Here is a 12,935-nt window from a genome sequence, read left to right as displayed (position 1 = left end):
CGCCACCCACGTTATTTTACAATAAAAACAGCAAAATGATACAAATGGGTGACAAGGGCAGTCCGGCTCCTGGCATTCTATCCGGTCAGTCTCGGTCATTAGCGTGGTCTGCGCAGAGTTAGCTTAAGATTTCCAGGAGGAGAGACGACCTCCCACTCGGGAGTGTCCCTTTGAGATTCCACTCGTTTGACTCTGGATGCGCGCATCCAACCTTTTTCAGCGGTTTGTACTGCTGTATCTGTGGTCAAAAGAACAAGAAAAGGCCCTTCCCAATGAGGGGATAATGGTACATCCTTCCAGGTTTTTTATAAGGACGTGGTCTCCGGGTTGGACGGGATGAATGGAAAAACCCACAGGAGTCCCTTGCATTGTAATTCCTTGTTTTCTTAGTTCTTGTAGGTTTCTGTTAATAGGTACCAGATATGGTCTTATTTGCCCATCCTCAATTCTGGGGTGCCCTATCGGCATTCCATGTTCATAGGGCATCCCATATAACATCTCAAAAGGTGATATCCCTGTTTCTGAATTTGGCAGGGTCCTGATATTTAGTAGAGCTAGAGGCAGGCATTTAATCCAGGACATCTTGGTTTCTAATATTAATTTTGTTAATTGTGCCTTAAGTGTTTGGTTCATCCGCTCGACTAGACCAGAGCTTTGTGGGTGCCAAGGGGTGTGATATTCCCAGCAGATCCCCAAGGCTTCTGCCATTTGCCTTATTACCCTAGAGGTAAAATGGGTGCCTTGGTCTGAGTCGATATATTTTACCAGTCCGTATCTAGGCACAATTTCTTCTAACAATATTTTCGATACCACCTGTGCGGTTGCCCGGGAGCTAGGAAATGCCTCTACCCAGTGTGTAAGCTTGTGTACTAGGACTAGTAAACATCGGTACCTTCCTACCTTTGGCAGATCAGACAAGTCAATCTGGACCCTTTCAAAGGGCCGATGTGCCACTGGTCAGCTTCCCATTGCTGTTTGTTTTGCTCGGTTTCGATTTATTCTCTGACATATCATGCACCCCTGTACTTCTTGCTTTGCTAATTCATATATTCCTTTACACCCAAAGAATCTTAGGAACTGATCCGCTAGCGCCTGGGTTCCCCAATGGGTCTGTGCATGTGACCTCTTCAAAAGTTTCCGTGTGTATTCCTTAGGTACTAATTCCCTCCCATCGGGTAATTTCCACTTGCTCCCATCTAACTTTCCCCCCATCTTTTTATATTCCTCAATTTCTTTTTCAGAGAGGTGGGGGGGAAATTCCCGTGTTTCCTCCTCACAAATCTCTGGGGTACTTACCTGTAGGAGTGCTGCGTGTTTTGCCTCCTGGTCCGCTAGATTGTTACCCCTTGTTTTAAACTGAGCTCCCGTTTGATGCCCTTTCACATGCACTATAGCAATGGCTTTGGGTTCCCTTATAGCTGCCAGTATTTGTTTTATCAATTCTTCATGCACTAGTCCCTTTCCCTTAGTGCTAATCAACCCCCTTTCTTCCCAGATTTTTCCAAACGTGTGAACTACCCCAAAAGTGTAGCACTGCATATAGTTCACACGCCTGAGCCGACCATCCTGCATTTAGGGACCTGATTCTACTGTTTCCCCGGTTACCCCATCTACGACAGCATATCCAGTTTTTGGCTTTCCTTCTACAACCCTGACTGACCCATCCACGAACCATTTCTCCCCTGATTCCAATACTTCCTCCTCCAAATCAGGTCTGATTTTTGTTTGCAACTGGACTATCTCAGCACAATCGTGGGTGGGTACATCTGAAGCTTCCCTATATAAGAACTGAGCCGGGTTTTGGGCTGTTGTGGTCTTAAGTTCCAAATCGTGAGAATGAATCAGAATAGCCTCGTATTTCAGAAGCCGTGTGTCAGTGAGCCACTTCTCTGCCTTTTGTTGTAAAATATTCCTGACACTGTGAGGGGAATATACCTCTAAAGGAGCCCCAAAAGTTACTTTCTTGGCTTCTTCTACTAACACCGCGGTCACTATAGCCTGGAGGCATGTGGGCCACCCCCTGCTGACAGGGTCTAATAGCTTTGATACATAACCCACCGGTTTCCTTGATCCTGCCCAATTTTGTGTTAACACCCATACGCAGTGTGATTACTTACATCTACAAACAGTTGGAAAGGTCTTTTTACATCTGGCAGGCTTAATACCAGAGCTACTATGAGAGACTCTTTTAGTTCTCTAAAACTCCTCTCATCCTGCTCATTCCACTTAGGTTTTTCTGTAGTTAACTTTTCATACAAGAATTTTACTTTTTCACTGTATCCCTCAATCTATTGCCGACAGAAGCCCAAAAGTCCCAAAATTTGCCTTACCTTCCCTTTCGATTGAGGTGAGGGCAGGGAGATAATCCCTGCAATTCTCTCAGGATCTAGCTTTTGCTTCCCCTTTACAAGCCAGTGACCTAAACACTTTACCTCTGGTTCCGTAAATTGGAGTTTAGTTTTTGAAACCTTTAAACCTCTATTTCCCAAAAAATTTAACAGGGCAATGGTGGTTATCCTTACCCCTTCTTCTTAGGTCCTGCAATCAATAAGTCATCCACATATTGCAGCAGCTTGGTCCCTTTTACCAGGACAAATTCACTTAAAAGTTGCTCAAGGGCCTGACCAAACAGGTTAGGTGAGTCAATACATTCCTGAAGCCGGGAGCCCCACCGCAGCTGTTTTTTACGGTTTGTCTCCGGATCTTCCCATTGAAAAGCAAAATAATTTTGGCTTTCCTCTGCCAAAGGGCATGTCCAGAAAGCATCTTTCAGATCAATCACACTATACCAGATATCCTCTGGTGAGACATTATTCAATAGGGTGTATGGGTTGGGGACCGTGGAGAACAAAGTTTTAGTCCTTTGGTTTACTGCCCTAAGATCCTGTACAAGGTGATAGCTCCTGTCCGGCTTCCGGACCGCCAGAATGGGAGCATTATGCCTTGTCATACAAGGTTCCAAGGTCCCCGTCCTAATTAGATCATCTATTATTGGTTTCAAACCCCACCGACCCTCTAGGGGTATCGGGTACTGTTTCACCCTGATGGGGTCCTCTGGCTTCTCAATTTCTATACAGATAGGTTCCATTTCCAATTTCCCCGCCTCCCCTCCTGTATGCCATACTTTGGGATTGATTTTTCCCTCATCTTCTGAGGTCAGTTTATTTAGACTTACCACAAGCTGCGATTCCTGTGCTATCAAGCTTATGCCTAAACTTACCATTAAGTCTCTCCCCAACAGATTATAATCAGCCTCTTCTACTCCCTAAGCAAATTTTATTCTCACCTCTACATTCTTTATCACTGGTACCTTAAAGGGTTCCCCTTTTGCTCCAATTACCATCACGGAGTCTTCGCTCCTTGAACACCCCTGAGGTAAACGTTGTACCGTAGTTCTCTCTGCACCTGAGTCTACTAAAAACATTGTAGGGGTCCAATCCTAAGTTTTATCAAGGGCTCTCTTGGTGTTACGGACCCCAAATTAAAAAGCCCCTGACCCCTCTAGTCCTCCTGGAACATCTTCTCGTCTTTCATTCTTTTCTTGCACTCTCATCGGAGGTGTCCCTTCTGACTGCAGTAGTAGCACTCCGGCGCCTCCCTCTGCCGGGCTGCAGGTTTCTTCGGAGGATGCGCGGGTTTTCCCGAAGGTTTCCGAGTACGTGCCGCTTCTCCTGCGGTGGGATCTTTTCCCTGTTTCTGGGCTTCCCAGACTGCTGCTACTAGGACCTTAGCCTGCACCTTTTGCTTCTCATCCTCCCTCCACATGTATACCTTTTGAGCCTCCCGCAACAACTCTTGCAATGACCTTTCCTGCCAGTCCTCTAATTTTTCTAACTTTTCCCATATATCCTCCCATGATTTTGCCACGAATTGTTTTTAATAATATGACTCCTACCAGGGAGTCAGGGTTGGTACCCGAATACATTTGGAGAGTCTTCCTCAGCCTTTCTAGCCATTCAGTAGGAGTCTCATCCCTCCCCTGGCATTCCCCCAAGGCTTTCCCCAAATTCTGCCCCTTTGGCACTGCCCCTCAGATACCTTGGATAACCATGTTCCTTAGTTCTATCATCTTTTGCCTATCTTCCTCTATTTGGGCATTTCAGGATGGCCTTTGGTTGGGCCATTTAACCTCCCCGCTCCCCCCTTGCGGGTTTCTGTGTTCCCAATCCTTTATTGCAGCCACTCGTATCATGTCCCGCTCCTCAGCATTAAACAACGATCTCATAATGGCACACATATCATCATACGAATAAATGCTATTCCCCAAAAATTCATCTAGTCGCTCTGCCACCCCCAAAGGATCATCCATGATTTTCCCCATCTCCTCTTTGAATGCCCGCACATCCCCTGAGTTTATTGGTACGTTTACATAACCAATGACCCCCGGAGCAGTCGGGACCCCTCTGAGCGGAAGAAGTCCTGGCTGTCCCTCCTCCTCTTCGCTATTGTCTGCGTGTACTTTCCAGGTCTCCTGCGGCTGGCGGGTGGGGATTCTTTCCCTGTTGATGGATGTGCCCGTGCAGTGTTCTCCTCGGGTTGCGTGGGAGGAGGGATGGGGAGGGGTTCGCTGGCGCTGGCTCCTGCGGGACTTTGGGCGGCGTTGCCTGCGGTGTTACCGGGCGGTGTCTGGGGTTCCCGGGTTCGGGCAGAGGTCCGTGCATCTGATGGTTTGGGTACGGGGGAGGTAGATTCTCCAAAGGTTCCCAAGTTTTTACCGACTCCTTTCGCTGTTTACAGGCTCTAATGGGGAACAACTCGACACTAGCTTACTCCCATGTCCGAGCATATTCCATTTCCTCCTCATTAGATGCCTCCTCAAACACAAACTCTCCTAATACCCTACATATTTCCTTGTTAAATGACCCAAATATGGGCCAAAAAATACGTTTTCTGATCTCTACATCAGCCCACTTCTCTATACAGTAGCAGACTGCCTTTTTCTTAGATTTCTCCCTTCTAGTAGGGCAGTCTTCCCAGTGTTCTAACATCCATCCCAGACGACTGTCCCTTGGAATGTCAGGAAGATCAAACCTTCCCTTTCTCCCTGGTTTATCAGGGTTTTTTTCCTGGATTTTACTCTTTTTCAACCCCATATTTTACACCTCACTTACCTTCTTTTAGGCCTATTTACTTGCAGAACTGCTTTTTGCCTTTTTTACTGGTATACCAAAAAAAACCCCATTGCTGACCTACTAATCACACAGTGAACCAAACTGCGGATATTTAGTCAACAAACTAGTGAGCTCTCTTACCTGTTCCCTGGATCCAGCGAGGTCCCGTTGTTCTTCCTGATCCAGCCCATGATCGATCAAACAACCCCCTTTTCCCCCCGCTTTCAACTTCCCAGGGCCTTTTTGGGTTGGTGTGTGTGTTCCGAACGAGCTTTCCACTCGCTTCCCCTGTGACCGACCACTTTCCTCGTGGAAGATTGGAACTGTGATCCTGGGGTCCACACTTGCTTCGTGATATGTATCACGTCTCACACACACTCGATCACTCCTCCACTCAAGCACGCGATACTTACAGTTCATTTTCCTGCGTGGAGTCTTCGTGCACGTCGTTTTTACGAGTAATAATAGCCGGCTTCCACGGAGAGCTATATCCGTCCTTGAGAGCTCTGGGCCCGTTCCACTGTTTGGTTGTGGCTAACTTTCTGGCTACAGAAAAGTTTGTTTTTATCTGATTGGTTCCAATGGGTTTACCCAATCTTGTCCGGCCGCTGAAATCAGCGGGGCGCTGCCTGGACCTGGAGAGGGGACCCTGGAATCCTTATCAGATATCACGTCGGGGTCTCCAAACTGTTATAGATGAAAAATGAAAAAGAGCCAATTTTAATAAAAATATAAAAAATAAAATTTATTTTGTGACGGTAATACAGTCCCAACAGCCACCAACCAAATCGGACAGCGTATCATCCCCAGGAGGTGATGCGTGTGAACCTGAGATTGGCCTCCCTAGCACCAATTCCTCCCCGTCCACACTGACTTCTCCGAGGCAGTGGTTCTTATACGGTTTATTTCGCCCACGGCAGGATGTCTTTGTTTCTTTCTAAGTTCTTCATATTCAAGTTGGTTTCTTTCTCTGGCTTGGGCTGCACAAAGCCTCTGTCCGGGAATAGAACAATATGCTTCCCCAATTCCCAGAATCTGGCATTCAGATGGAAGTTGTTGATGGCCCTGGTCCTCTCAGATAGGTATCTTGTCAGGGCCATCATCGCTTGGGGTCACTGGGTGCAGGTCCTTGTGAATGCCCATCTCCTCTGCAGCCAGAGTTTCCTTCGAATGCAAATGTGGTGGTGCCTCTCTGTCCATTTGCCGCGGTTTCGCCATCCTGGGGAAGAATCTCCCCCCTCATCTTGTACACCAGTAGTTCATCTTAAACGTATATATTTTGATACATCTTTTATTCAGCCGAATTAAGAATCATATTTATAACAATTATATATTATGTAAATATTAAAAATATGGATGCACCCCTAGAAAACAACATATAGAAAACACAGTCTAAGTTAAGTAGGCAAATATCTGAGGACCACAGTGTTGGACTTAATACATTTTTTCTCTTAAAAACATTCATAAAAAGTGTAAATAGTAAGCCGTATTTCCCAGATATAATGAGGGCAATGCACTCACTCCAGGCACAGGGTGCAGCTGAGCAAGGACAGCCCTGGGCTGGGCTGAGAGGTGAAGCTGGCACTGCCCAGCGTGGAGAAGGTCCTTTCTGCAGCCCCTGTTACAGGGGAGCCTGGGCCTTGCTGCAGACATACGGCCGCTCCTTTGAGCAGTTCTCACTCCTGAATCTCTCCTCAGCCAGGTACACACAGTCGGAATTGCCGAGGACAGGAACCCTGCAGGGAGGAGCAGAGGCAGGCTGGCTGCCAGGGAACACCTTGTGCCCTGTGCCCCAGGCCCTGCCCGGCTCCCCGGCACTCACCGGGAGCTGTAGCTGCTGCCGTCCCCCCAGTGCAGGCGCTCGCCCCGTCTGCGCAGCCCGAGCCAGTAATCGCCGTTGCCGCGGAGGCGGAAGAGCAAACCCTGCCCAGGAGAGAGGAGTGGGAGCTGCCCCGGCCCTCGGGGGGACCCGTGCCCGGGGCTGCCCCCGCCCGCCGGGGCTCCTTCCCTGCAAGGCCCCGGCCCAGGGCTGCAGCCCCGGCCCCACGAGCACCGAGCCCGGCCCAGGAGCACCCCCAGGCTGCCCTCAGCCACCCCACACCGCCCGAGCCCCTCACTCACCATTTCCTCCTCATCCTTCAGAATGGCCAGGGAGGCCCCGAGCTCCGAGCACCGTTCCTCAGCCTGCTCCCAGCTGCTGTAATCCCTTGAGAAATAGTAGCAGACCCCATTGTAGCCAACCCAGCCAGGGGGACAGCCCAGAACCAACAGCGGAGTGGCAGGTGTCACTGGAACCTGTGCTGCTGCTGCTGCTGCTGCAGGGGGAAGAGGAGAAGGTGTGAGGATTCCCCTCTGCAGGGAGCAGGGAGCCCGCTCTGCCCCGAGGGGCTGGGCCCAGGCTGCTGCCCCTCTCTTACCTGCCAGCACAGCCAAGGCCGCCCCCAAAGCCAGCAGCAGCACCAGGAGCAGCAGAATCAGCAGCGCCGTGCCCACGGGATGGCTCCTGAACCATTCACCTGGAGCAGGAAAGAGCTGCTGGCTGCCAGAAGCAGAGCCGGCCCTGCAATCTGCTCAGCCCATGGCCAGGGAGCACAGCAGGGACCCCTCAGCCCGTGTGGCCCTCACTCAGCTGGCAGCCAGAGAGCCAAGAGCCTGGCCACAGCCAGGGACACAGCTCTGGGGACAGCCAGGGACACAGCTCTGGGGACGGGCTGCAGCAGGAGAACTGCACAGCCTTGGGGGCAGCTGGGGCTGCTGCTTCCAGCCACTGCTGGGGCCCAGCAGAGCACCAGGCCTCTTCCAGACCTCGGGCAACAGCCACACACCTGCCAGCCCTGGCCTTGGCAGGTGACACTGGCCCCTGCCTAGAGGCCCCAGGGGTGGCCCTGCACTCACCCAGCAATCTTTTGTGTATATTCCGTGTTGCTGATTCCTCGTCCAGGTCCTCACTCAGATCTCCACGAATGGAACAGAATTCACTGCCCTCTCGCCCAAAGCCAGAATCTGTTTCCATGGGACACTCAGCATCTTGCTCCAGGGACATCAGGAGTGCTGACAGCTCCTTTGGGAGCTCGGCCTCGGGAGCAGCTTTGCAGCCGCGCTGCTGGCACCCTGCAAGGGACACGCAGAGAGGTCGCTGCTGGTGCCGGCCCTGCGGCAGCCCGAGGCTCAGGAGGGCGCTGCCAGCTCTGGCTGCGCTGTCCCCGCTGCCCAGAGCTGCGGCAGCAGCTGCGGAGACAAGCGCAGCCTGCGGGAGCTGCGCGGTGCCCGCAGCCCCGGCCCGGGGGCTCCGCAGCCGCTGCAGCCCAGCTCCGTGCCGGGACAGGCGCTGACAGCGCTGCGAGCTGCCGCCTGCTGCTGGCCCGGGGCAGCTGCGGCTCCGAGTGCGCCTGCCGAGGGCCAGGAGCCAGCAGCGCCGGCTGCTCGCCATTGTCCCCGCATTCCCTGCCCCGGCGCCTGGCAGCCCGGCGACACCGAGCTCAGCCGGCACGGCCGCTGGGGCTCCCTGCCCGGGTGAAAAACGACCCGATAACTTTGGCTTTCACATTTACCTATTAGCCCATGCATGTTGTTAGCGATTATAGCTATTTCGATATAGTATCAATTATAACTCTTTTTAGGTCAATACTTAATATAATATAATATAATATAATATAATATAATATAATATAATATAATATAATATAATATAATATAATATAATATATTACAATACAATATAATATAATGTAATATAATGTATCAGCTTAATTATGCACTGCATTGCTCACAGCCATAGTAGTGTAAAGTATATGACATCTATGTATCACTTATGGAAATAGCAGTGTGATGAATGCACTGTTATCTACCCTAACAAAATATCAGATGTGAAAAAGGCTTTTGTGCAACTAAAAACAGTGTAAAGTTATCCACTGAGCCACCCATCCAATTGTTATAGGTAGATAATGAGGTTATTTGCTCTAGCAATTGAAAGGGTAATATTGTGTGAATATTAAGAAAAGCTTTAGTGATGTATAGTTATGTTGTTGTAGTTCAGATGTCCTCTGTTTTCCCCATAGTTCCCTTTTCCCTTTGTATTGTACCCATCAGACAGCAGGGGGTGTCCAGGACAGGCAGAAGAAGGCGTGCACATGAGCACCTTGCATGGGGCTTGTTGCTGAAGGAGTGAGGCAAGGCAACACCTGACCTCCAATCAAGTTACAAGAAACCAACTTCCACCAATAAATGGCAAAGAAGAGCTGACTGACAGACTTTGGGAGGGGCCAGGGCTGGCTGATGCAACCCCAGGGGTATAAAAGCCTGAGCATCCATCGTGAAGACGACTGGCCACCTGCTATGCACGAGGGGCATTTCTCAGCGCTGCAGCTTTTTTCTTATTTAGTCCTTTGTTGTAGTTTTCTTAAGGTTTAATAAACCTTTTTAAATTTTCAAAGCGAGCAGCTGTTTCTCACACAAGTGGTGAGATAACTGTGACACAAACCAGAGCACCGGAGGACAAGCAGAGAATACCATGTTAAAATTAAGGAGGCCAGCTAAAATCTTATCAGAGGATGTGAAACAGCAGGATGGAGGCCCCAAAAGAAATAAAATATATTGACCGTGCACGCAGGAAGTCATGCAGATAAGCTGGAGTGTGAAGAAGTCCTAAAGGAGCTCCCAAAACATCAGAAAGATCGAAAGAATGTTTGAATAATGCATGAAAGACATGAATATACATGTCTCTTAGCGAGGTAACAGTATTAATATAACATTGTCTGTATATCCTTGTGTGTTCTTTGGCTGTTTACCAGGAGCACCCAGCGCTGGCAATATTGCCCATTTTTATCCTATCACTATCATTACTATTATAATTAAGCTTTTAAAACCACTAAGCAGTGAATTCTGGTTTTCACACCAGTGACCGGGGGCAGCCGGCACAAGGAACTCGCCAGAACCCCCCGTGCCCCTCAGCGCGGCCCCTCCGCCCGCAGCGAGCCCCGGAGCACAACCCCCCATCCCACCTGGCGGGAGCCCCCTCCGAGCTCCGGGAGCCGCCTCTGCTCCGCAGGGACACGAATGCGCCGCCGCCAAAAATTTGAACAGAACTTGTGGGCGGCTCTCGGCCCAATCGGCGTTCGGGATCGCAGTCACGCTGGGCTCGGAGGCGCGGCCATCCGGCTCCCGCCCGCTCTCCCGGCGGTCCCCGCTGCCCTGCCCGGGATCGGCTCCTGTCCCCGCTCTGGCGCTGCCGGCCGCACTGCGGACCTGAGCCCGAGTCGCTGTGGCTCGGCATAGCGCAGGGCGAGCCCACTGCGGTTACATCCAGACTTTTAAGGATATGGATTGTTAGTTCGGTTCTGTTTGGTTATGATTTCAGTGTTGCTAAGATTAAGCAAAGTTAGATGTGAGTAAAGTTATGTCTTACTCTATTGAGTTAATTTTGTTAAGAGTCATTTATGTCGAGGTGGATTTCTGTCAGGTTTGAGTGTTGCTGAATTTGAACGAGGTCAAGTTTCAGTCTTCTTCACTTTAACCCTTTTCACGTTCAGTTCCAGTTTCATAAGATCACTTTTTATTCAGTATTAAAGATGTTAACTTTAAGTTCTCTTAAGTGTACCTCCAAAGCTACTCTGGTGACATTGAATTGCACTGCAATTAATCTTAAGTCCCAAGTTAATTTTGTTTCAATATGTCTGTTTACATTCCAAGATGTAGGTATTTCCTTCTAGAGATGAGACAGACCCAGCTGAAACAGCAGTGATGGAACACTGACAAACACCTGCCCTTGCACAGAAGATCCAGTTTGCTGAGCCCTTGATCCCCTCACAGACTGCACAGGTGCCAGTGCTGCCCTGCCCAACAGGATCATTCATTGGCATCTCTTCTGTTTTATCTCCCACAGATAACTCAGGAGAGTGGGGGGTTGTTCTGCACTATGGCTGTGATCCATTGGGAGCTGTTCCTTGTTTCATTGCTATGGATCCAGGAGTGCTGGAAGAACATTGCCTCAAATTCCTGAGGCAGTCACTGCTGATGTATTGGTTCCATCATGTGAATTCACTGGTTTTTAGAACAGGCATTGTTCGTAAGATGTCATGACCTTGTTTATAAGTGGCTTTTCACAAACTTTGACACATCTTTGTGTAACTCTCACAGACACGTGTCGCTCTGGGATCTCTGTTCTGTTCTCCAGCTGCAGATGCCTCTCTTTGAACAGGCTCTGCAGCCGTTCCTGCCCTGCCTCCTCAGCCTTTGCTCCCTTCTCTTGTTTCAGCAGGGTTGCTGTGCCTTGAGCCAGGGCTGGCTCCTGATTCTCCTGTGGTTTCAGAGTTCCAGGATAAGATCTCTGGGCTCTGTGGAAAGCCTCACCTGAGCTGAGGCTCCTGTGGTCTTTACCAACCCTTCTGTGACACATCCTTGTGGGGCAGGGCTGTGAGCTGCTGAGGGCAAGGCTGCTCCTGCTCTGAGGGAATCAGACACTGCCCCAGGTATTCTCCCAGGAGCACTCCAGCAGTTTGCTGTGTTTGGGATCTCACAGCTGCTGTTATTGACAGACTTGCGTTTAAGGTGTGTGAATATTTTTAAAGGCTTTTCTGTAAGTGTCACAGTGAGGGTGGCTGTGACGAACCTCTCTGGTTCCCTGACCTCAGGCGAGGGTGGTGAAAATGAAAAGGAGTGGCTTTGGTGGAGCTGCCCAGAAAGAACTTTATTAAAGGGTGAGAAACAACAAACGTGGAGAAGCCTGCATAATAGGAGGGGCAGGATCCAAAGACCCCAAACAAAGGGGAAACAACAATATACACACTCAGGGGTGGAACATTCTAGAACTGTAACCATAGGGGGGGAAACAAGCAAGCACTAGGGGAGCAGAACTTGGGCAACTTCACATAAAAACACCAAAGGCTTTTGGGGGAGCTCTCAGGCTGGCCCTGAATTAAACAAATCATTCCCAGGGCTTGAATCCAATGCCTGGCTCTTTTGGGGTAAAATCCAGCTGGCTCTGGGTCACAGCTGGGCCAATGCCACATATGAGGATCTGCAGCTGAGCGTGCAGTGGCAAGGCCTGGCTGATTGATGAACTGAGGGAGAAGCAGAAGAAGCAGCTCTGGGCTGGGTTATGGCCATGGCAGCGAATTCCCTTCCCCAGGCAGCAGCTCCAACCATCCTCCTCCAAAATCGAGAGAGAGACAGAGAGAGAGAGCCAGCAGCTGGCAGACCCTTCTTCACAGTCAGGGGCCTGATGCCAAAAGCAGGATTCCTCCTCAGCAGGTCTCAGCTGCTCTTCTTCCACTTCCAAGCACAGTCCAAAAGTGCCACCTTCAGGCCAGTTCGTGATGAATTCCAAGAGCCCAGGGAGATCTGGATTTCCCATCGGAGCTTGTTGTGCAATGAGGGCGACGCACTCACTCCAGGCAGCATCGGGGGCAGGATGGATTGCAGAGCCTTTTCCTTTGCACCCCCAGCCCAGCGCTGGCACTGGGCATGGATGAAGAGGCACTGAGGTGACCCTGAGAGCGAGGGCAAGGCGCAATTTCAGCAGGCAGTTGACAACTGAGGGCCACAGGGCCTGAACACCAAAGCCACCCTTTTCCATTTATTTTTCACAGAAGCAGAGTATGAAAGAGACTCTTGGGGATAGGTTTCCAAATTAATTTTCAAGTAATGTAATGTTTTGAGAATTCTAATACAATCAAAGTTCTACAGGCTGGTGAGGTGGTAAATGCTGTACTCACTGAAATGAGACCAATGTAATTACAATCATTTGAGTTTGTGGATACTGATCTGTTTGAACTACATGCAGTTAGACTGTCAGCAATGCAAAAGCAATTGATGTAGCAAAACCTA

General features: G+C 49.9%; 2 protein-coding genes across 6 annotated transcripts in view; one reads left to right on the top strand and one right to left on the bottom strand.

Annotated features, from left to right (window-relative positions):
• The window catches only part of LOC135306246 (protein ecdysoneless homolog), a 101,857-nt gene that overhangs the window by 78,356 nt on the left and 10,566 nt on the right, over positions 1-12,935 (top strand). The window contains exon 4 of one of the 2 annotated variants that reach the window (XR_010367057.1): positions 10,820-10,952. The exons of the other annotated variant lie outside the window; for it this stretch is intronic. The gene's annotated coding sequence lies outside the window, so the exon portion shown is untranslated. Of the gene's footprint in view, positions 1-10,819; positions 10,953-12,935 lie in introns of those variants that run through there. 2 annotated transcript variants of the gene reach the window in all.
• LOC135306240 (early activation antigen CD69-like) lies at positions 6,387-10,845 on the bottom strand. Of its 4 annotated transcripts, none has more exons than XM_064429865.1 (5): positions 8,007-10,845; positions 7,529-7,627; positions 7,233-7,426; positions 6,934-7,034; positions 6,387-6,847 (listed from the first exon to the last, which is right to left on the bottom strand). In XM_064429865.1, the coding sequence occupies exons 1-5, from the start codon at positions 8,539-8,541 to the stop codon at positions 6,733-6,735; spliced, it is 1,044 nt and encodes a 347-aa protein (XP_064285935.1). In that variant the 5' UTR covers positions 8,542-10,845; the 3' UTR covers positions 6,387-6,732. The 4 variants fall into 4 exon arrangements, with proteins under 4 accessions (XP_064285935.1, XP_064285936.1, XP_064285937.1 ...); XM_064429866.1 differs by having other exon boundaries at positions 7,233-7,423; XM_064429867.1 differs by having other exon boundaries at positions 7,233-7,420.

Source organism: Passer domesticus, chromosome 8, assembly GCF_036417665.1.
Source record: "Passer domesticus isolate bPasDom1 chromosome 8, bPasDom1.hap1, whole genome shotgun sequence".
In the NCBI taxonomy this organism is placed as follows: Eukaryota; Metazoa; Chordata; class Aves; order Passeriformes; family Passeridae; genus Passer; species Passer domesticus.
This window is presented reverse-complemented; position numbering and strand designations above follow the sequence as displayed.